This window comes from Eumetopias jubatus, unplaced genomic scaffold (genome assembly GCF_037043125.1).
Source record: "Eumetopias jubatus isolate StellerSeaLion01/CBP00866 unplaced genomic scaffold, mEumJub1_p1.0 scaffold_3, whole genome shotgun sequence".
Lineage (NCBI taxonomy): Eukaryota > Metazoa > Chordata > Mammalia > Carnivora > Otariidae > Eumetopias > Eumetopias jubatus.
The window spans coordinates 85349779-85374708 of record NW_028274809.1 but is presented as its reverse complement, the minus strand read 5'-3'; the positions used below and the strand labels follow the sequence as shown (position 1 = coordinate 85374708).

The 24930-nt window shown below is 37.7% G+C and overlaps 1 protein-coding gene and 1 pseudogene across 12 annotated transcripts in view; one reads left to right on the top strand and one right to left on the bottom strand.

Moving 5' to 3' along the window:
• The window catches only part of QTMAN (queuosine-tRNA mannosyltransferase), a 449054-nt gene that overhangs the window by 235674 nt on the left and 188450 nt on the right, over window positions 1–24930 (bottom strand). For all 12 annotated transcript variants that reach the window (XM_088021722.1, XM_088021716.1, XM_088021727.1 and 9 more), the window contains one exon: window positions 21448–21621. In XM_088021722.1, coding sequence (XP_087877848.1) covers window positions 21448–21621 — 174 coding nt within the window. The remainder of the gene's footprint in view (window positions 1–21447; window positions 21622–24930) is intronic.
• On the top strand, window positions 4974–5778 carry LOC114224567 (nascent polypeptide-associated complex subunit alpha pseudogene; annotated as a pseudogene).

Genomic DNA, 24930 nt, shown 5'->3' with positions numbered 1-24930 from the left:
ACTACTATTATAGCCTAACCAAAAAGCCAGGAAAAAGATGTGTTTTCTGGAAAACAAGATCCAGCTATTATCCATAAGCTTTCCTCAACTTTCCCAGTCATGTTACTATATTGTTCTTACAAGGACAGAATACTATTTTTCTGTCATAAAAGTAAGGTAATAGATAACCTGCAGTCTTTAAAAGTGATATATAATAGCATTATAAGTAAAGGTCTGTCAGTTCTTCCATTATAAGGCAGTTTTAGGAATTTTATAACCTGAATATTTGAATTTGTTCAGGCATAAACTGGTCTTACAAAGCCTAGATGTAAAATTCAATTTTCATTCCTGTTTTATAAATATTAAAATTACTTTAAATTTTAGACAACTAAATACGCTGTTTTTTCCCCCATGTGGGCTTTTGTCAAATGAAAAGGATATTTTATTATCCTATTTAAAGCTTTAAAAGATTGCTTAGACCAAGCTGTTTTACTGAGTTGGACAAATAACCAAAAGCAGTTTAGAGTTCCTCCCTGGAAATTCCTAAGAATAGAAAGGAAATCAACTGCCCAGTGCACACTACTGTATTTCTAAATACTTGGTTTTTATATCAGATGCATGGGCATTTGAAAAAGCAAGCTTAAGGTTCCGTATTATCTAAATCAGAACGTAACGAGGTGTTTTACAGTAATTCATACCAGTGTATATTGGGAGAAATAAAATAGGGAATACAACAAGATACAGGACCTAGAATCAAAATAATCACAGACCTTATTTAAAGGAACTTACAGGTCACTTTCACCAAATTCACAGAAACATAGGAACTCTCTAAACAAGGTGACACATGGTTCTTCTGCTTGAATGCTTCTATCATGTCAAAAGGAGGAACCGCAAAAAACCTCTCTGTAAGTTCTACCAATTCTATCAGTATGATTTTGAAGCAAAGAAGAACAAATAAATTACCCATGCCCTACCCTGTTACTAGAAGCATTTTAAACCTCCTTCTCAACTGTGCGTTAAAACTGCCAGAATGTCCCTAGGGTCATCCTGCTTTATAGAAGCAAGTGCCACCCAAATGATCTTATTGTCATGTAACTCTGTGGTAGAGGTTCAGGAGCAAAAACTTTGGAGCCAGACAGATCAAATTTTTGATTCATGGTTCCACCCTCTCTCTGAAATGTGACTATGGGAAAATTACTTATCTTCCTCTTCTCATATACAAATGTGAGTTTAATACCTAACACAAAAGACTGTGTGTATTAAATAAGATCTGTGAAATGAATTATGCACTACCTCACTCATAATATAGACTCATTACTAATATTGAAATTAACAGGATGAAAGGATCCATTTCCCCGATTTTATAGACACTACTAAGCCACAGAGCTGGATATGCTGGACTGAGGGGCAGGGCTGAATAGGAAGGAACCAAAGAACCAAGGAGAAGCCACCTTCACTGGGAGCTATCCCTGGTGCTGCTCTTAGACCTGGGGCCCATGGTTTTTGCCTGGCCCTATTAACGTACGGTTCATCGAACAAACCAAATTCTGATTTCCAATTTTCACCTTGATTTAGGAATGTTCTCTTGTGTTCCTGGCCTGAATTCCTATTTGCTCCCCCCTAGACACCGACTGGATTACTTCCCCCATGAAAACCCAACCTAACATCAAATTGCTTCCTTTGCTGGATGTTTTTTGAGATTTTTAACCTAAAGCATATCTTTTTATATCTAAACTCTTTAATGATGGTTACTAAAAAATGGTCGAGGGGCGCCTAGGTGGCTCAGTCGTTGAGCATCTGCCTTTGGCTCAGGTCATGATCCCGGGGTCCTGGGATCGAGCCCCACATCGGGCTCCCTGCTCCGCGGGAAGCCTGCTTCTCCCTCTCCCACTCCCCCTGCTTGTGTTCCCTCTCTCGCTGTCTCTCTCTCTCTGTCAAATAAATAAAAATTAAAGAAAAAAAATGGTTGATGTCCCTTTCTCCTAAAATTTTCTCATGAAAATTAACTATGTCTACAGTGGTAATTTAAAAAAATCAGAAGGCTTGAAAAGAATTTAAGAGTAATCACTAAATCGTTCCAGGAAAGCAGCCACTACGCCCGAGTGCCAGTTTGACAAAAATACAGCACACCTGTAAGCGCTACTTTTCCCATTCCTGTGCAGACAGCACTAATCTACCGTGGACTTCTTTTTTAATCCTGAATATGGCCTTAAAGTAGGTTCCCAAAACAGCCATTATGAGCCAAAGATGGCATGCAAATAGACACTTACCTATCATCTCTGAGTTAGTACAAACGTGTGGGTTTTGCAAAAGACCTTTTGTTATTTTTGTTTTTACATTTTAAGTCTCAGTTGGAGCACTGCTAGAGCATACGCGAGTGGTTTGAAGAGGGCAGAAGCACCCTTACAATTCTGATAAGTAGAAAGCAAGTACATGGTTATTAAAGAATCAGAGCTTTCTCTTCTAAGACTGGAGGTGTTAGCCTTATGTCCTGGATAAATTCCAACTTAGGTAATTACATTCTGCTTACCTCACCCCCCTAGCAATTTTTTCAAGTGAATCCAGTATTGTTCTTCACTTCCTACCCTAACCTGCTGTGTTGCAGGGAGCTGTTAAGCAGCTGCCATGCTTCACTCTACAGCGGTGACTGCTTCACTGTATAATTTGTAACCATTTGCAGTGTGCTTTGAAATCTTCCAGGATGAAAGTGTTACCCTAAAATGTGAGATGTCATCATCATTTTAAAGGCATACGGTACAACCGCTTATTTAACAGTTAAATTCAGCATAACATATTTAGAAAATACCTATTTCACAAAAAACCATAAAACTAGGTTAAAATACCCACGAAACACGCTACAAAGATTATATGAAAAGGTACTTAAAGAAAGCAAACTATTTATCAACTATATGAATATTCTGCCAAAGAATGGAGTAGTAGGAAGAACAAATGCTTAAGACATTTTTATTTGAAAATACATCTGCCTTCATCAGATGGTAAAAATTCCCAATGTCACCCAAGAAAAACAGTGAAGAGAAAAATTGAACGTTAAGTCAATGGCAAATGGAGGAATGCCAACACTTATGGAGAAAGAGAGCAAGGATAAAATATAATTTTTGACATTTTCTTATTGCTCATCAGGACAGCCAGAGAATTATACAAATTTATTATCATGAAGACATTGAATTTTTACTATAGATTGCCTGGGGACACTTGCAGACAGGAACATACATTTTGGCAGTACTGAAAAGGGTGTCATGTTCCAACCAGGAGAGGCTACGTTAGGTACTTGGACCATCCACAGGCTGTTATTTAGTAGACATGCTTTAAGGTCAGTGGTTCTTGGCTGAAGAGTGGAAAATCTGGAGAACTTAAAAAAAAAAAAAAAAAAAAAAGCCAATACCTGGGTCCCAAACCCAGAGATTCTGGTTTAATTGATCTGGACACCACGATCTTTTTTTTTTTTTTTAACTGTTCCCCAGGTGATTATAATGTGCAGCCAATGTTGAAAACTACTGCTTGAGGTTATGTTGTACCAATCTGGTTATAATTGTTGTTTGGCTTTTTTTTTTTTAAGGGGAAATAAATCACATTATTTGAGGCCATGTGTATCATCATACATTTTTTTTTAAAGATTTTATTTATTTATTTGACAGAGAGAGACAGAGCGAGAGAGGGAACACAAGCAAGGGGAGTGGGAGAGGGAGAAGCAGGCCTCCCGTGGAGCAGGGAGCCCAATGCGGGGCTCGATCCCAGGACCCTGGGATCATGACCTGAGCTGAAGGCAGACGCCTAACGACTGAGCCACCCAGGTGCCCCAGCATACATTATTAATACAGGCCACACAATTAGAAACCACAGACATGTTTCATGGCATGATGCTTTATCAACTGGGAGGGGAAAAGGCTTTATCACCCAAGGATTGTATTTCTTAAAGATCATAATTTTAATGCAATCGGTTTTTGTAGTAAGAGGAAGACTCTCTACAAGAAACAATAACTCTGAATCTAAGAGGTTTTCGAATTTACAGTCAGCTCTGGGTATATTACCTGTGCTACAGATTTGTCTGCAGTAAACCATACAATCTCATGCTAGCATTTTCCCGCCACACACATCTGAGCCATACCTTCTCTGTTCAGAAAATAACGAATAATACATTACCATACTAATGCTTACTTATCTACTTTCAAGTAGAAGCACTGCACTTTCAACCAACCTGCACATTCATGAGACATTAAAGAAATACCTGCAAGCATGATCAGAAAGAGATTTTCACTCAGTCAAGCACTCAACAATTGTACATAATGATGTGAATAGTTGATTCTCTGTCTAGAAAGTGAGATGTAGTAACGTTGAATTTTACTGACTATAACAGCCCTGTTCCACAAGTGCTAACCCTGAAAAATATCCATAAACTAAAACATAACAAAGACAGACAAGGGCGCTTGGGTGGCTCAGTTGGTTAAGCGACTGCTCAGGTCATGATCCTGGAGTCCTGGGATCGAGTCCCACATTGGGCTCCCTGCTCAGCGGGGGAGTCTGCTTCTCCCTCTGACCCTCCCCCCTCTCATGCTCTCTATCTCATTCTCTCTCTCAAATAAATAAATAAAATCTTAAAAAAAAAAAGACAGACAAAAGAAGAATAAAAAGTCAACAAAACAGAGCAGGTGAAAAATAACCATAACCAGCAGGAAAGTGTGTTGGATATACAAGTACTTTAAAAGTGGTAATGAAGGACTTAGAATATAAAAATTATTTTCATGAACTAAATTAGTCACGGGAGAAGAGATGGAAAAAAAATAAAAGACCCAACTAAATATTATGATGGTGTGCACATTACACATCAAAGTAAATTAAGCCTTATATTTTTTAATAATCACCAAAAGATTCAGAAATTGAGGTAGCAACACCTAGAGGTCAGTTCAGATATCTGAGCGTGGCAATTAAAATTGATAAAGTAGTTCCTTCTGCAACAGGCGTGGGTCACGCTCTCACTCGCTCTCTTTCTGCCGCCATCTTGGTTCCATGTTCCCCTCACAAAATGCCTGGTGAAGCCACAGAAACCGTCCCTGCTACAGAGCAGGAGTTGCCACAGCCCCAGGCTGAGACAGGGTCTGGAACAGAATCTGACAGTGATGAATCAGTACCAGAGCTTGAGGAACAGGATTCCACACAGGCAACCACACAACAGGCCCAGCTGGCAGCAGCTGCTGAAATCGATGAAGAACCAGTCAGTAAAGCAAAACAGAGCCGGAGTGAAAAGAAGGCACGGAAGGCTATGTCCAAACTGGGTCTTTGACAGGTTACAGGGGTTACAAGAGTCACTATCCGGAAATCTAAGAATATCCTCTTTGTCATCATAAAACCAGATGTCTACAAGAGCCCAGCTTCAGATACCTACATAGTTTTGGGGGAAGCCAAGATCGAGGATTTATCTCAGCAAGCACAACTAGCAGCTGCTGAGAAATTGAAAGTTCAAGGTGAAGCTGTCTCAAACATTCAAGAAAACACACAGACTCCAACTGTACAAGAGGAGAGTGAAGAAGAAGAGGTTGATGAAACCGGTGTAGAGGTTAAGGACATAGAATTGGTCATGTCACAAGCAAATGTGGCAAGAGCAAAGGCAGTCCAAGCCCTGAAGAACAACAGTAATGATATTGTAAATGCTATTATGGAATTAACAATGTAACCATCTGAAAACGAGGACTTTTTTTGGTGTTTCAAAAGAATAACTGCAGCTTGGTTTGAAATTTGTACTGTTTCTATCATTAATAAAGTTATGGCTTCTTGTTGGATGAAAAAAAATTGATAAAGTAAAACAGAGTAGTAGGTATGATCTTATAGAGGGGGGAAGACCAGGGAGATATGCATAGAAAATATACCATGTACTGTGCAAAACAATTTATCTATGTCCTCTCTCACTTAATCCTCACATCATCTCTATGATTTGATGTTAGGCAAACCAAGGGTCAGAAAGTGTGACATAATTTGACCAAGCTGCACATCTAGAAAATGGCTGAACCAAGACTGAAAGCCAGGTGTGAATGGCAAGTTTTTCTTCTTTCCTCTGCACCAATTTTATATTTTATAATACATGCTACTCTTGCCCACCCTGTCACCCTGCTGCCCTCCTCCCCTTCACACTGGGCATCCAACCTAACTACCCAGAGCTTCAGCTCGCCCCTAGGACATCAGCCAGCTATAGAAACAAGACTCCAGATAAAAAGCGGGATTCAGGGGCACCTGGGTGGCTCAGATGGTTAAGTGTCTGCCTTTGGCTCAGGTCACGATCCCAGGGTCCTGGGATGGAGCCCCGCATTGGGCTCCCTGCTCAGTGGAAGCCTGCTTCTCCCTCTCCTTCTACTGATCCCCCTGCTTGTGCTCTCTCGCTCTGTCAAATAAATAAATAAAATCGTAAAAAAAAAAAGCAGGGGTTTCACCTGATAGCCCTAAGAAGAGGCAGAACAGGCATACATACCAAAGCCATCATGCAATGGAAATTATAAATACCTTCTGATGAGAGACCTGGAGGGAAAGCTTAAGAAAATTTTCTAATCATAAGGGATAAGTAATTTATAACAAAACTTACAAAGAGGAAGCATTAAAAAACTGAAAGTTGTATATAATATTGGTTTACTTAGGAATTGTGATACCAAGTCCCAGAAAAGGGAGATAATCAAAATGATTTTCAGGTTCTGAGTTACAAATGCCAGAAGCTCCTCTTCCTCATTTCTAGAATAAGTTTTATAGGAGTAGCTCAGTATTTACTGGAAGGGCAAAAAATGTTATAAGCAAACAGAGTTGGCCGATGAGCATTTTAATCTCAAAATGAGTTATAGATCAAAGAGTTGGACATTTTTCAGTGTAAAGTGGCAACAAGTTGTAATGCCACTGATATGTCTGGGTCTCTTCTAAGAAATTTCTGGACGCCACACATTCCTGGTGAAACTGGTCTGTTTTATCAGTGCTGTTTAATCCTATTCTGCTAATTAAGAATACAACCAACAACCCTGGCTGCACATTTCTAATAATCTCATGAAGTTTTTGAACTGGCAGTTCTAATTTGCGATTCTGCTGTGATGGTGCTCTATAACCTCGAGTAAAAACCTCTCTGCTCTAGTTTCTCCAGCTGCAAAATGAAGGAATTAGACTGAAGATCACTAAGGGGTTTTTTTATTTCTTTGGTTCTCTCTCAGTTCTGAGTCTATTCTTTGATAAGAAAAAGTCAACTGCCTAAAACTGAAAACAAAACAAATTTGTCTGCATTTGAACATGAGTGATATTTTCCTCTGATTTCCCTATTCCAGCTAACAGTACAACAATTTGAAACTCAGGCATTTCTTTGAGTTCATTCTCCCCCTTGTCTCCTATTTCCAACAGAATTCATCACCTAATCCTGAATATTCCATTTTCCCATTGTCTCTTGCTTATGTCTTTTCAAATCCATTCTCACCAACTGAGACAGAAGCTCCCTCTTCAATTAGCAGAAAATAATTATAACATACACTTCAGGATTTGGTATTAGAAAATGAGTTTTGGTATTACAGAAATGAAATGTGGTGGTTTTGAATAGACCCTACTTCTCTCCATAGAATCATGGGGTCTGTTCGGGGTATCGGCTGATATTTTACAGAGCCGATCTGCCCTGGGTTTGAATGGGATGGGTGTCCCAAACAGATAAATTAGTTCTCTACATGCAAATGAATTCAGAGCAGCAGTCAATACTTGTGAACTTAAGAGTTAGCTGATAGGAACAGGAAGCAATGGGCTGGACACTGAATTTCAAACAAGAAAGATATTTCCATGGATATACAAAAATACAACGTATAGGAGAGAAGAGGTGTTAAATTGCTCTTTCTTCTCTTGCTGCCCACTAATTATATATGAATCTTAGTGTGTGGCCAAGGGGAAAATAAGAAAAGAACTTCTACCATTCTCATTTTGTGACTGTCTAAAGAAAAGGACCAAGATTTCAGCTTAGAACAATAGGCAAGACTGAATGAAGGGGCAAGTGTTTGTGCAACTAATGAGCTTACCTTTAATTAAAGAGAACTGTAAAAAAAAAAGAGAGAGAGAGAGAACTGTAACTAGGTTTCCTAAATTGAATTCCAGTCTGCTAATTTTTTAAGTTCCGTATGTAATAGTACTGATATACAAAATTAGAATCTTCCAAGATAAAAAGTGAAAATTATTTAAGAACTAGTTTCATAGGAACACTTATTGATAAAAATAAATTTGTAGGTAACATTGAGTCAAATATATAGTAAGAACAAAAACAACCAAACTTAAGGAAAGTTTATGATTTCTAATCACTCCCAGAAGTACCTCTGCAGAGAGCTGCTTGTTAGTATAAACCTTGTTAGATGTCAGAAAGACCTAGCATTCATCTTATATTAAGCCCAAAGTACAGAAGCCCCACAGCATACATGACAAGAGTGCACACAGAGAATAGTACTTGGATTTAATATTCTTTAGAATTTTGGTACTTAGTCCAGTATGGTAAAGAAGAGTCACTACTAGAGCAACACTGTTTATTATTATTATTATTATTATTATTATTATTATTATTATTTTTAATTCTAAGTAGACATAAAGCAAACATCTGTTGCTTTTAAAATTACTAAAGTCATTCAGGACCATAATTTGGGACAAAGTTCTTATTCTACAGAAAATTAAATAAATTACACAGAGGTTAATGAAAGCACTAAAGGTATTTTGAGAATGAATACACAAATTAAAGACAATAATAAGTACCATTTATTTAATGCTCACTATGCTTCAAGCATTTTAACAAGTACTTTACATTTGTATCTCATTTAATTTTCACAGCAGCCCAATGAGACTGTTATTACTACCCCTACTTTACAGATGAGGGGGGAAAAATGAGGTGTGAAAGAGCAAACGACTTTCTCAATATTGACCAAGTGGTTAGCAGAAAAGGTGGTACTGAAACCTAGCTGTGCCTGACATCAACTCAATTTTCTTAGGCACTGTACCATGCTGCCCTTTCATTATACAGTACTGATCTCAGGATTCCCTGCCCAAAGGGACTGAAGCAATTCAGTTACTGAACTCTGAGAAGACAAAGGAAGGAGGAATTCAATAAATTCCTGCTTATCCAGAAATAGAGAGTTCAAAAGATCTGATATTTTCACAAATTCTGCACTCAGTTTTTATAAGATGGTAACAAATGACAGGAAACAGATATCTCGGATTTACTTGGCAAAAATAAATTTTGAGCTTTGTCACGTATGTCAAAGGAAAGAGCAAATCCAACCAAAATGTCTAGAAATGCAGGTCAATGTAACAAATCACACAATATTCTAAATAATGACACTGGGATAAGAGTGGACCCTTCCTGCTGGTCAGCTCCCTCTAAATGACCTGCCAACATCTCAGACTCAACATAGAAAACTCTGAATTCCTTAATCTCAGGAAACAAACTGAGGGTTGCTGGAGTGGTGGGGGGTGGGAGGGATGGGGTGGCTGGGTGATAGACATTGGGGAGGGTATGTGCTATGGTGAGCGCTGTGAATTGTGCAAGACTGTTGAATCACAGACCTGTACCTCTGAAACAAATAATACATTATATGTTAAAAAAAAAAAAAGAAGAAGAAGAAGAAGATAGCAGGACAGGAAGAATGAAGGGGGGAAATCGGAGGGGGAGACGAACCATGAGAGACGATGGATTCTGAACAACAAACTGAGGGTTCTAGAGGGGAGGGGGTGGGGGGATGGGTTAGCCTGGTGATGGGTATTAAAGAGGGCACATTCTGCGTGGAGCACTGGGTGTTATGCACAAACAATGAATCATGGAACACTACATCAAGAACTAATGATGTAATGTATGGTGATTGACATAATAAAAAATAAAAAAAAAAACCCTCTGAATTCACCATCTTTATGCAAGCAGATCTATTTCTTAATTCCAATAGAACAAATGTTCTCCTAGTCACTGTAATTAACATTCTGACATGATCCAAGACCATTTCTCCCTCCAGTAAGTTGCCACTATCAACTTGGCAAGTCTACAACCAGCGTATTTATGTGTATGTCCTCCTTTTCACCTATATGCCGCTTTCCTAGCTCAAGTCTTCAATAGCCTATTCTAATATTTTTTAAAATTGTTTCCCTGCTTCCTATTTCCTTTCCCATCAATACTCTTTATCAATACCCAATTCCCCATTTCATAATCTAACAGTGGCTCCCAAATGACGATAGGCTAAAGCCCAAATTCTTCAGCCTTAATTCTCATCTCTAATCTTGCTAACTCTTCACCCAGCTGAGTCAAAGGTAATTAATCTCTTCTAGGCCCAGTGATCATTCACTGCCATAAAGCTGGTTGTAACTATTCTCTCTCCATAATGTGTTCTTGCATGTACCCTGACCCACTCTCCTTTCCTTTATAGGAAGAAATAACATGGCATTATGGGAAGCAGCATATTGAAGCCAGACAGTTTCGGTAGCTGTACCATTCTGGGCAAGCTCAACCTTCTGAACCTCCCTTTTCCCACTTGTAAAGTGAGGGTAACAGTACCTAGCTTGCAGGGGTTTGGTAGAGATTAGAAGTAACATACATAAAGTGCATGCCCAGAAAAGGCAGTTGATAAATGATGGCCACTATTATTAGGCCCAAAGCTGAATCAGTCTTCAACACCCAGGTTAAATGCCATAAAAAGCACTTGGTTGTTGTTTTCTCCCCTCCTATCTGAAAGATACCAGATCACGCCTGTCATTTCTACGAAGCTCTTGCGATTAAGGACCCTGTCTTATATATCCTTATACCCTAGAATACCTTCTATTTACCATACAAATAGCAAGTTTTTAATAAATGTTGGGTGAAGAAGGCATGAATAAACCTCAAAGAATTAAATTACTGCTAATTCTGATTACTTTGAAATATATTTTTAAAGAATTTCCTATAAAGTCTTTTATCTGGAATTTCTGTGGGAATAAGCTATTCTGCGTAAGAGATCATTCTGGCAGTTTACTGCTGAATGATACATTCCAAATAGTTTATTTTTTAGTGGAAAACTATCTAAAACACTCCGCAGCATTCTTCACAGGAACACTGAACAACAACTACAGTGACTTCTGTCCCGATCACCCCACTGCCCATTCCGCACTCTAGCACCACCAGGAACGCATACGTATCACAGGAGTCAGGCGGATGTGGGACCAGCCCATGTGACTCTCTCTCACGCACTGCTGAATTACGCCCTCTCATACACTGTGGCTATGTGGACTGACAGGACATAAGACAGCCCTTACCCTTACTTGAATTACTGGCAAACTTCAGATCCTCGGATGTTCTAGAAAACTGGTAGTGTTTTCAAAATTTTGTTCCCCCTCACTTTTGAGGTTGGAATCATACTAATGGGTGAGCTTATCAAAAAGCCTGTCAAACAGATAAGCAAAATGGTGATGATGGGTGTATAAATAAAATCACTAACATTTACTGAACATGACTAGGTGGTAGGCATGGAGCTCAGTCAGCACATTGTACCATCTCAATTGGCTTAATAAACCTAAGAGGTTGGTACTATTTCGATTACCATTTTACAGATGGGAAAACTGAAGTTCTAAGATGTTAAGTGATTTGCTTTAGGCTGAGCAGTAGTAGTAAGTGATATAAGACAAAGTAGATTGCTGGGCACCATCCTGCTGACTCCCAATTTTTATCCAGCTTTACCCCAAATGGAATGATTTGAGTAAGTGCTTTTTAGGAAGATAACCAAAGCTTGATCCTTTAAACATCAAAGCAATTTATTTGAAATCTTTCTAACATGTATTGTACATAGCCCTCAGGTACTGAACAGAATATATAACATAAACTGTTCTTATGCGGATGGATCTACACTGATGATCATTCATTATACTATAGGAAGCTCAGTAATGGCCTGTAAGCCCATTGAGGAGCAGAGCTCCTAAGTGGACCTTTTGCTGAATTCTCCTCAACTATGGTTTGAGTTTGTTGAATGACGTTCATCCCCATTTTGTAGCAGCCCTGCTCCATGACTCCTCTTGGAGAGACGAAGTAGTCCCCAGCTAAGTTTTAGTTATTTCTCCACCCCCTGATCTGTGGTCTCTGCTTCTTCCCTCCCAGATCACTTTGAACAGAACAATGAGGAACTTAAAGAAAAAAATGTACATGGAGTCTTTGATGTCTGAAGCCACACTTTCTCTATACTTGAGAACAGAGGTAAGTCATCTTACAAAAGGATAGTTTTTGTTGCTGCCGCTGCTGAATTTAGAGCACTTCTTTTGGGTGGGGTTATTGTTATTGTATAAATTGAAGAGAACAGAAATCTAATTATAGTAATTAGGGAGTAACATGAATGATAATTTCATTAAAAATACATTTTGAGTTTGTTCTTCATAACTTCAGGCCAACAAAGGAATTGTATATGAAAATACGCTGAAACCAAACTCTTTTCTTAACAAGAATAGTAAGAGGAAGATGGTTAGAATATAACACAGCATGAAAGATTTGCATTAGATATAAAGGAGATTTCGTGAAAGTGAGTGGTGTTAAACATTGGAATGATTTATCAAATTTTTTTTTTTAGTACCGTGATTCTATAAAAATTTTTTTAAATGACATTCAAAAGAAACACATTTTTGCATTCATTTTGAAGAGCCAAAATAATTGTTAGCAAATATGGATGTTTAAATTTGCAAAGGCAAAACTTTTCTTCTTCTACTTCAAATCTAGATTAATATTCAAGAAGACAGGACTCACTTCATTATTTCATAGAGCAAAGGCAGTATTTTATTAATATGTCTAACTGATACTTTCTCAAAATATCTGAGAAATACGACCACATGTGGTAAGAAGATTAAGGTGTTTTCTGGCAACCCCCCCCACCAAAAGCAGAACTCTTGACTGCAGAAAACAAAGTTTTCTGTGGGGAGCCACGGGGGCTGCCTTCTGTCCTATCAATCCACGAATTCCCAAACTACAGACCTGCTGTTGTTTTCTGACACATCTGCTTTGCAATGTAAAATAGTGTTTTTTTTTTTTTTTTTTTTTAATAAGAATTCTTCAAAAAGCCCTTAGGCTCCTTGCCTTTGTTTGCACAGCCTGAGAGTTTTCATTTAAAGTTTTCACACTGTTTTTAAAATTCTCCATTTTTGTTTCTGAAATAGTTATGTGAAGTCCATAGACCTCTGTCTTGGCTTCACATTTTAGCTACATGGAAAAGGTAGAGAGAAACATGTACAGAAATTCTTAGGGTCTCAATAACTGATATTACTCCGAATGACCAACATTGTTTTCCTCTCTCCTTTGATGTCAAAAATGTAGGCGGAGGAAAGCGGAGATGCTTTTCATATAATTCCTGTCCCCTCCAAAAAACAAAAACAAAACAAAACACCAAAATCTACTATGAAATGAGGAAACTCCCAGGTGAAATCTACTATTGTTTATTCTGGCAACTCTGACAATCCAGTATTGTGGAAAATAGGAATACACCGTGAAATGATGACAGAGCATATGAAATTCTTCTCTAATGATCACAACAAGATTGATACTTGATATTCTCTCTGGTGACTGAATGGGACCTGCACCCCAGAAAAAGCTCCTATTTTTTCCATCTAAAGTATACATTCTTCAATCTGCTCCAAGTCCAAACTTCAACTCCAAAGGAAATACCATCCACTCATCCCTTCGTTAAAAAATAAATGATTTTTTTTATTATGGTCTCCACTAAAAACATATACATTTGATCTGTTTATATCAATTATGTGTAACTATAATAAAAAAAGTTAAGCTTTTTTCACCATATAATGGCACTGAGAAGGCAAGCATGTGATAAATCCATACAAGTATCAGGACTTGACAGCCTTGAGTCTTTCTCTCTCTTCACCTTTAATCCAACTGTTTGTTATTTGAAGCAGATGATATCCACTTTGATATTCCCTCCTCAGCTCCCTGATGGAATTCCTTGAGAAGACCTGATCTTTTTCAAGGATAAGAAATACCACTTTGTAATTCACTGTGTCTGTATAATACATTCTTATGTAATCCAATTTGTCGGGAGTGGGGATAATCTCGTTCTATGAAAATCATGAATGGTCCCTCAGTACCAAATCTTGTAGGGGAGACAGATGGAAGGAATGTGATGATGTGCCGACACAGTCAACTCCATCCTAAACATCTAACGTCATGGATCAGACACTGCCCAATAAGATAGGTGTCATGCTATAAGCTAACCTGTAAGGGAAGAGAGTTTGGATAAATGAGATATATTTACGAATAGAAAAAAAAAAACGGTTTTCTGATACATGAAATAATGGTCTGAGCCTACAGCTGTTCCTTTGCTGAACTATTCTTCCTATTCTGCTTCTTCGGGCCTATCTTCAATTTACTATCAGAATTCTTTTTTAAAATTTCTCATTCGTCTTCAGGTATCCTCTTTTTCTAAAAATTCAACATTTTAAAAGTCTGCTTTCTAAAGCCTTGAGTCCTTTCTTTCATAACATTACCAGGACATGCTCCCTTTCAGTCAATATTTCTGTCAATTTTCTAAGTCATTTGTTCTTCACTGGTCAGAGTCAAGTACCAGGGACCTGAACCTCTTTTGGGGGGATAGGCAATACAGAAAAGAATTTGGGTTCTAAAATCAGATAAAAAAATATTTGATTTCTTGTTCTACCTTTACTATCTGTATGACCATAGGCAAAAAGTTATTTACATTCTCTATGGCTGAGTTTCTTCAACTATAAATGGAAAATAGCTTTCAGAATTGTTGGAAGAACAAAATGCTAAAATACGTATAAAAGGCTTAGCACATGCAGGGCTTTAATAAGAATCAGTAAGGTTAGCTGTTATGGTTAACTCTACCTTCTAAAGGTGACCCTGTCAGAAAGCAAGTTGCAAATCCCTCTAATGTTCTGATTTCATTAGACTAAGACTCACACAAAGGCCTAGATAAATAAAATCCCCTAGTTGTACCAGGCCTTGCCTGTTCGGCAGTTACATGATCTAGAGTAGGAAAATACTGGCTTCCTCGGGCCGATGTTTGGCTCTGTGCACTGCAGGACTGCTTCCTTTATTCTTTCCGTCACACACCATGAAGTTCTACATGAAATCTGCCTTCTTGATATACACAGTGAAATTTCCTTAATTTCCAATCTAACCTATACCCTCTAATGCAGAATAGGCTTCCGAGTCATGAGTCTCATCTCATCAAGTCTTGAGATTATATTCATCTTCTGGCATGCTACAGAATGAATGTCTGTAGTCCTTCAGAATTCATATGTTGAAATCCTACTCTGCCCCTATATGTGATGGTATTAGGAGGTATGGTTTTTGGGAGATAATCATATCATGAAGGTGGATCCCTCATCGATGGGATTAGTACCTTTATAAAAGAGACTCCATTTCTTTGTGTCTTCCTCAATTTCTTTCATATTTTATAGTTTTCTGAGTACAGATTCTTTGCCTCTTTGGTTAGATTTATTCCTAGGTATCTTATGATTTTGGGTACAATTGTAAATGGGATCGACTCCTTAATTTCTCTTTCTTCTGTCTTGTTGGTATATAGGAATGCCACTGATTTCTGGGCATTGATTTTATATCCTGCCACTTTACTGAATTCCTGTATGACTTCTAGCAGTTTTGGGGTGGAATCTTTCGGGTTTTCCACATAAAGTATCATATCATCTGCAAATCAAAACCTCAATGAGATACCACCTCACACCAGTCAGAATGGCTAAAATTAACAAGTCAGGAAACGACAGATGTTGGTGCGGATGTGGAGAAAGGGGAACCCTCCTACACTGTTGGTGGGAATGCAAGCTGGTGCAGCCACTCTGGAAAACAGTATGGAGGTTCCTCAAAAAGTTGAAAATAGAGCTACCATATGACCCAGCAATTGCACTACTGAGTATTTACCCCAGAGATACAAATGTAGGGATCTGAAGGGGTACTGTGCACCCCAATGTTTATAGCAGCAATGTCCACAATAGCCAAACTATGGAAAGAGCCAAGATGTCCATTGACAGATGAATGGATAAAGATGATGTGGTGTATGTATACAATGGAATATTATGCAGCCATCAAAAGGAATGAAATCTTACCATTTGCAACGACATGGATGGAACTGGAGGGTATTATGCTCAGCGAAATAAGTCAATCAGAGAAAGACATGTATCGTATGATCTCACTGAAATGAGGAATTCTTAATCTCAGGAAACAAACTGAGGGTTGCTGGAAGGGGCGGCAGGAGGGATGGGGTGGCTGGGTGATAGACATTGGGGAGGGTATGTGCTATGGTGAGTGCTGTGAATTGTGTAAGACTGTTGAATCACAGACCTGTACCTCTGCAACAAATAATGCAATATATGTTAAAAAAAAGAAGATAGTAGGAAGGGAAAAATGAGGGGGGTAAATTGGAGGGGGAGACGAACCATGAGAGACTATGGACTCTGAGAAACAAACTGAGGATTCTAGAGGGGAGGGGGGTGGGGGGGATGGGTTAGCCTGGTGATGGGCATTAAAGAGGGCACATTCTGCATGGAGCACTGGGTGTTATATGTAAACAATGAATCATGGAACACTACATCAAAAACTAATGATGTAATGTATGGTGATTAACATAACATAATAAAGTAAAAAATTAAAAAAAAAAAAAAGAGAGACTCCAGAGAACTCCCTCACTCCTTCTATCATGTAAGAACACAGCACAAACATAGAAAACCGACCTTCCTCAGACACCAAATCTGCCAGAGCCTTAATCCTGGACTTGCTAGGCTCCAAAACTATGAGAAATAAATTCCTGTTGTTGATTAGCCACCCAGTCTATGGTATTCCGTTACAGCAGCCCAAACAGGGCAAACATGGTATTAATATTGCAAAATCTGTCTTGTTGACCACTGATCATCTGGCAGGCCTGAGTGCCTTGAGTACCAAAGGATCCATGTATGCTCCCCAGCAGCAAAGGGAGATTTGGTCCATAAAATGGCTCCAATCAGGAAGATCTAAAAAAGATAGCTTCCTGAAATATTCTCTGGTCACGTAAGCTTTATAGATATTACCACTGCATGGGAAGGGTTTAGATGTTTCCTGTCTTCCCTTAGGTGCATACGGCTTATGTACATCCTAGAGTGAGGCATGAGGTCTACCTTCATTTGCTGTTATTTATCATTTCCACCAAAGAGCTATGCATTTCCCTCCATTTGTACACAGAATTCACTGGCTATCATTTCATCTCTTTTAATACCTTACAGTGATCCTTGTGATGTACAAGCTGTACAGTCGTGGAGAAATGTCTGCAAGGGTTCTTCAGTGTGTGCAGTTGCCCACCCTGCCATATAATGGCTCCAGGCTGCTATGCTTTTTCACTTCTCATATATTTTTTTAAATAGTTTCTCTCTCTCCTCCCTTGTTGTCAAGCTGTCAGTCAGCTGTCACTTTTTACTGCTGTCAGTGAGCCTGCCTTTATCACACCCCCAATGTGATGCTGCTAATCTGCTGTCAGCTGAGAAATCAGATAATCGAGACCTCTGAAATTGCATTCACAGTAAGTGGTGGGCAGAGCATAGGATGGAGATTTTGAGATATTAGTTCCAGTTCTTGCTCTGTCTATATCTAGCTGTGTGGTTACCAGGAGACACTTAACTTCTCTGAACCTTGGTGCTTTCATCCACAAAATGAGAAGCAGAATCTGTGTGTGTGTGTGTGTGTGTGTGAGAGAGAGACAGAGACAGAGACAGAGACAGAGACAGAGAGAGACAAAGAGACAGAAAAGGAAAGAGATCTCACCCAGACTTGGATCCTAGCTTTCTCTGGCTACCAGAAGGAACACATGAAACTTTTCTGTGAGTTAACAGAATGCAGAATGGGGTACCACTGACCCTTTAATTGTCAAATTCAAGGATATTATTTAACCTTACTTCTCTGAATTCACTACTGACCATCTTCTTAAAACACCCTTCCCTTTGCTCCAGAGGATAATTTTCTCAGTGTTGACTTCCTGACTCTTTTTTCTTCTCCTTTCAATCCTGGGCTCTTCCTCCATCAATCCCTTAAGTGTTAAGAGTGCTAAAGGTCAGTCTGAAGTTCAAAGCCAGGCGAATGATGAGAAACCAGCAACAGGCCTGAGAAGTAGCAACCTGTGTGTTGCTAGAAACCAACTGAAGAATGTGTCATAGTGTGTCAAATGCTGCTGATATGTTAAGTAAGATGAGCACTGAGAATTGACCACAGGATTTAGGGAGGCATGGAAGTCATCAGTAACCTTGACAAAAACAGTTTCAGTGGAGTAGCTATAAGAGAGAACAGTAGGAACAAAGTGGAAGCAAGTATAAACAACTCTTTCAGGAGGTTTTGCTACTAACAGAGAGAAAGAAAATAGGCAGTAGCAGAAGGGAGAAGTGGAGTCAAGAAATAACTATTTTAAAGATGTAAAACCAATGGCATTTTTCTTATGCTAATAGTAATGACCCAGAAGCCAGGAAAACTGATGATGCAGAACAGAGATGGACAAATTGCTAGGACAGTAGTCCTTAGGTATGCAAGGAGGATGGACTCTTGTGGAGGCAAAGACCTCACACGGAAGCAAAGTCAGTTCATCCATATTAATAGGTATGAAGAAAAAGAATATGCACCCAGAAGCACATGGATGGGTAATATAACAATGGGAGTGGGAAAATTAATAAGATGAAGTAGTCTTTATTGGGGAGGCTACTACATACCAGGCACTATGCTAGGCATTTCACAGGTGCATTATTTCCTTTAGTCACTACAATGCCTATGAGATGATAAAGTATATATAATCATAATATTAAAGAACCTAAGTTCAGGGTCATTACACTTACATAGGTCACAGAGCTAGTAAGTGGTAGTCAAGACTCAAATACATGTATGTATGCTTCCAGTGTTTAAGAGCTTTCACATCCCCAAATGTTTAATACATATAATGATAGTTTCTTTTTTTAAAAGATATTTATTTATTTATTTATTTATTTATTTATTTATTTATTTAGAGCGTGAGCAGGGGAAGGGCGGGGCAGGGGGAGACTCTCAAGCAGACTCCCTGCTGAGCACGGAGCCCAACGCAGGGCTTCATCTCACGACCCTGAAATCATGACCTGAGCCGAAACCAAGAGCCGGACCCTTAACTGACTGAGCCACCCTGGTGCCCCAAATACATATAATGATAGTTTCAAGTGATATTCTTTCTTGCAACTATTTTTCTGGTCTTTGAGAAAGGCAAGGCAGTAAGGAGTGAGGAGGGCAATAGGTAACAGCAGTTGCCACAAAGCCCAATATTACTGAAGTCCTATGTAGACCGACATGCTCTGAATTTTAACTGTTAACAACTTTAGAAATCCTCATATTTTTTGCTGAAATACAGCTTTTCCCCTTCTCTGACTAATATCCATTATAGTATACACTATTATAGCACATTATAGTAATAATTTAATTATATCTTCTAGTTTGTTTTTACTTAAATTTATTTTTGCCATGACCAAACAATATTTATATAGGGAGAAAGGTAGAAGCATTCAAAAGTTTTTTTTTTTTAATCATCTTGGTTATGTTGCCTTTGGAATTATTAAATATTTTTCAACATCTCAACAAAATAATACTCTTTTAAGACTGCAGGCATTAGAATGATTGTCATTCATGCAAATAATCACTTACTTACACTATATGAGTTTGGGTTGGATAAAGCAAATTACCATTTGAAAATAATTCAAATAACACTCTGGGCTAAGACCTTGCTTATGAATGTTATCTTGGCCACAATATTTCTTAACCTTTTTCCATTTAGCTAGATTTATTTATGGTAATATAGTCCAAATTAATAAACTATTCAATTGCCACAGGTGTATTAAACATATGATGTTGTAGGAATATATCAGATGCAAATGAATTTTAAAACGTATTATTTATTTGGAATTCTATAGTGGTAATAATTAAGATGTAGTATAATCACCTGCTAAATTAAAGATGTACATTTTGAGTGTACGTTATATGAAAACCTTAAAAACATGTCAAAAAATAAAGTTCATATTTTAAAAATATGGCCTAAAATATAAACTGTGTTTTAACTAATCACAGATCTAAAATGTAACAATTATATTTTCCAGAAGTTGAAATTCTCTCATCCCACATATTTTATATATATGTATATATAAATTCACATTATATATGCATATATAACTGAAAATCAATTTTGATCTTAGTTTCACTTAGCCTGACAGTTGTCAAAACTGCAAATAAATGATTCAATGTTTTTCACAAATGACCTATAGTGATAAGAAGCTTGAACAGTAAACAGAAAATTGAATTAAAAAATCATAGGGTCTAAACTTTAATCCAATCTGTGACAATAATCAGCAGTATGAGTACAAGCCAGTCTCTGCTTCTCTGAGCCTCCGCTTTCTGAACTCCGTAAAGTAAGAATTGGGCAAGGTTGTCTAACTTAAATTTTATGACTCACTAACTTGATTTGGTATGAGGCAGATTTTTCTTCAATGAAATATTAACTAGTAAAACACTCAAATAAATCAGCATTAAGAGCACTGATGAGCACTACTGATCCCACAGCAAAATCTGGGTGCACTCAGGAAATCGAGAACACAGAGGGTAATGCTGACCTCCTGCATAACATGCATAGACATTAAATTGTTTCCTGCCTTCCTTTCAGGGACAGGGAAGAAACAGCTGTCCCTGAACTCTTTTTAAGGACATCGTCAGTTACAAACAGCAGCATCCCCAGCTAGTATGAGTCCCATCGAAGTAAACTTTCTGTTCACAAGGGAGAAATATTCCTACTGGTAAGAAAAACCATTTTGCTAGGTTTAATCAGAAGTGAAAAGGAATTTGAGAATGTTCCCTTTGAGCCACATCATTCACTGCTAATTCAGGGTGGGCCCAGCAACAAGGGTAATAAAAAATGTCCTTAGTAACAGAGAAAGAGAAATGGCAATTAAATGCATTTGTAACCTAATACAGAAGACCTCTTTATTAAGATAATATAAATAGTAAAAAATGGAAGAAGGAAAAAAATAGAAGAAAATAGCATGGGAAATGAAAGTAACCCAAGCGGTGAATTTAACACTGACTTACTTAGAACAGTTGCTATATACATACAAACCCAGGGGCATAAGCTGAATGCAAAGGTTGAGAAATATGCTTGACAATGACTTCTGTAACAAAACAACAAATAAAGAAACAAAACAGTAAGTGTCAAAAAAGCCAAAGCAGCTTGCTTGAGGAAACCAATAAATAACACTAAAGAAAGGATGAACTCACTATCAGAACTAACCATTCAGGCATCAGCTGGACACATGATTATTTAAAATGTCTGTAAATCACAGCATGGTGAAATAGAACTCGATTCTTTAATTACATGCTTACACTGAAAAGTTAAAATTGGAAGGACACCACCAATTTCTATACATTTGGGTAATAATTTATGACATAATATTAAAAATGGAGTCAAACATACTGACCTGCTCACATCAGGAAACCTGATGGGAAAGTAAATAACTTGGCACTTGGGTCTGATGATGCTTTCCAGATCCCTGGGTCTGTGATCAGGAATCAGCTTCATAAATTTTCCAATAGAGGTAAGAAATGACTCCATATTAAAAACCGAGTTGAACACCACCACATCAGCCACCAGGCTGGAAAGGGAAGGGATAAATGCAAAGGATGAACCCACACTCATTCACAGTTAGTTTTTATAAGAACAAGACTTCTGTGTTACACTGTACAGAGTTTACACTGTACTTGGGTTTGCAAAGAACTCTGCATTTCCCATCGGTATTTATTAAATTGCCTCTAATAGATAAGTTAGTTTCATTCCCATTGTATCATGGTAAGTTAGATTGCTGGCATCAGGGAGGAAAGGCAAGGGAGGAGTTAAATGATGTATTGGGATCTTATGAAGCTTCAAACAAAGTTTGTTTTTCTGCAGTGTCAGGACTTTCTGTATTATGAACAGCACTAAGTACAGCAGGACCTTTTTCTCTGTGGCCCACATACCCATGCTGGATTTCTATGTCAGCGATATACACCATTTTACACCATACTACTGAGAAGAGAACATCTGACATACTTTTCAGTACCTGCAAGGAGGCTAGTTCAGATAAAGCTATTACACACAAAAGCACACCTTTAAACATGTGGTTAAAGTCTATTTCTTGTTTAATCCTTGCTTCAAGAAACCATTAGATTTTTTAAAGTTCTGGAACTCTACAGGAAGGATTATATGGGACCTCTACAAATAACTTATTTTACTATTATATTATATTTGGGGTAGTCAAAGAAGAAGGACCACAACACCACGGACCTTCAGAATTAAACAAAATAAATATAATACTATCTATTACTTTTGATGGAAAGATTGTGTTCCCCACTTTAATATTTTTTAAATACAAAAAATCTAAAATACATTGTTATAAGGAAATGTGATAACAAATTTAGATGTCATAAGTATGTCAACAGTGTTCAGAATTGCCTAAAACATTTTCTTGAAGACCAATGAACACAAGTGATAACTAGGAGTAAGCCCAGATAAAACCTGAATATGTAGTATATCCCCTTTATGGGTCAAAAAACTGATTTAATAAATTATTGGTTTGATTTTTTTAAATGGTCCTCTTCGCTTTAAGCAATGATTCAGTGTCTCTGGATCTCAGTAAAATGCACACAAATGTTTTAGTGAGGAGGTATATAAACTCAAATAGTAGTTAGTTTTATTTCACCTTAAAAGTGATAAATCAAAAAATGGAAAAGACACATAAGTCTGTAAGACTGCAAAACACAAATGAAGAGGCAGAGCTTACAGAATAGGAATACCATAGCAAATCCCCCGTTTACTGAGGACAGCCAAAGTTTCTATCATTAATACACAGCAGAAGGAAAAGCCTACAAAAGGAACTTTGAACTGCCACCTTTATGCCTCCCCTGCAAAACTGCTTTTCCCTACAAGTATTTTTTTTTTTTTGGTTGCAACTTAGGGGAAATTTGGGGGTAGGGGTGATAACAGCACGGATAATACAAAAGAATGTCACAGAAGTGCTGACACAACAGCAAGCAATAAAGAAGCCAATATAATAATAGACCAAAAGTTGAAGGATGTTTTACAGCTAGTCTGTTTTCACCATATGTCACATATTGTAATAGCGACCCACAGGTCATAATATACAGTTACGATATTTGTTCATAAGTCAGAGGGTTAGTGAAACCTCTATTTAAGGTGAGTGTTTATGTCAGTCACCTCTAAAGTCCTTAACTGCCACTTGGTCAAGAAAGAAATCCGACAATGCCAACAAAAGCAGAAGTCAGCAAGAAAACTAAAGAAACATTTGAGGAAGCAAGACTCATACTTTTCGAAGAGAATCTGAAACAGAACTGCTTTCTGACACTCTTATTTTTCCTCTGGACAACGGCAAATCATTTTTTTCTCATTACCAGTCCAACCAATGATCGAGTCTACTTCTTTCTCTCCGAGCTTGTCTATCAGTTTACCCTCCTGAGAAGAGCAATGCTGGAAAACCATGTACGGGCTTTTATAGTCTCATTCCTTTTGACCAAAAACAATCTTTTATAAAATAGAGAGATGAGGGGCAGTGAGCTAAATTTTTTTTATAGACATCTGCCCTCATCGGGCAGGCAACCCAACTACTTACGCTCTTAAAAACCCAGTCTATGCTAAATTAAAGATCCAAGACAGTCTCCAGAAATATTCTTCTCATGTATTTCTGCTCCGATATGAGTGGGTGTAACTTCCATTAACTTTAAAGCCACCCATAAAGGGAAAAATAGACTTAATTTTTTCCCCCAGTTATTTCTCAGGGGTAATAAACACACACTATCAGAGGAAAAGAATGATGCTAATTCAAGAAATCGAGAGAATATTACAAATGTTTTCCATATTGATAAAGCACAAAATGATTTTATTTTTATTTTTAAAACATATTTCCCTTCTCTGTTTCAATATAAAATAAAGTATTTTAATTTTATTATGAAATTTTAAAACGGTTGCATTTTTATGAGACATTTGACGTGAAGCAGTTCCACTCTATGATAGTGCTGCTACTTCACAATTGAAGCAGCTTGTAAAAATGATTGCAGGAAAATATTTACAAAATGCTCAAAACACAGAAATATTACCATATAGCTGTTTTTCTATGTCAACTAAACTATGGAATATGCTTGTAAGAGTTGGGAGTCTGCCATCAATCCCAACTGCTAATAACTATTAAAAAAGGTGAGTAAGATGTACCCAATCATGGCCAACCTGATTCTATTTGATTGCTACAGTTATGTGAGTAGGAGCCAATCACAAAGCCGTTTCAGAGTTGTTATTAACTTCTTTCATTAACTAAGCTTCAAGAGATACATTTTGTTGAAGTAACAACAGAGAAGGACCATCACCTTTGAAATGTCATGGTATTTTAAGGCTATGCAATTTCAGAAGACTCAATGAGGGGAAAAAAAAAAAACCCAACCACCTAAAGATTCATTTTCCATAGTTTTCTCTTATAGACAATAAGAAAAAAAAAAGGACAAAACCCCCTTGTTCTACTATGTTCTAATTTCTATTTCTTCCTCTATAAATTTCTATATATATTGAAAGTGGTTGGTAAATGAGACCTGACTAACCGCTCTTTTCTAAAAGTACCCCTTAAACAATACATGATGGAATCAAGGGGGGAAGAAAGTCCCGTGTAAACACTGTGATTCTATTTTAAATGTTGTAGAAAATAGTCAGATAACTAGTTCAAAATATAATTAGATTGTTACATGTATTTTATAAAAGGATTGGCTGTTCTCCTCTATATACATATACTGCAAAGGCACAAGCAGTTACTACCGTGGAAGGTATGTTTACACATACGCACCCACGTTAAGGTGTTTTTAAAATAAGTGTACAGTAGGTCTCCAGATTTAAAAGCTAACTATCTATAAAGAAAACTGTGGTAAAG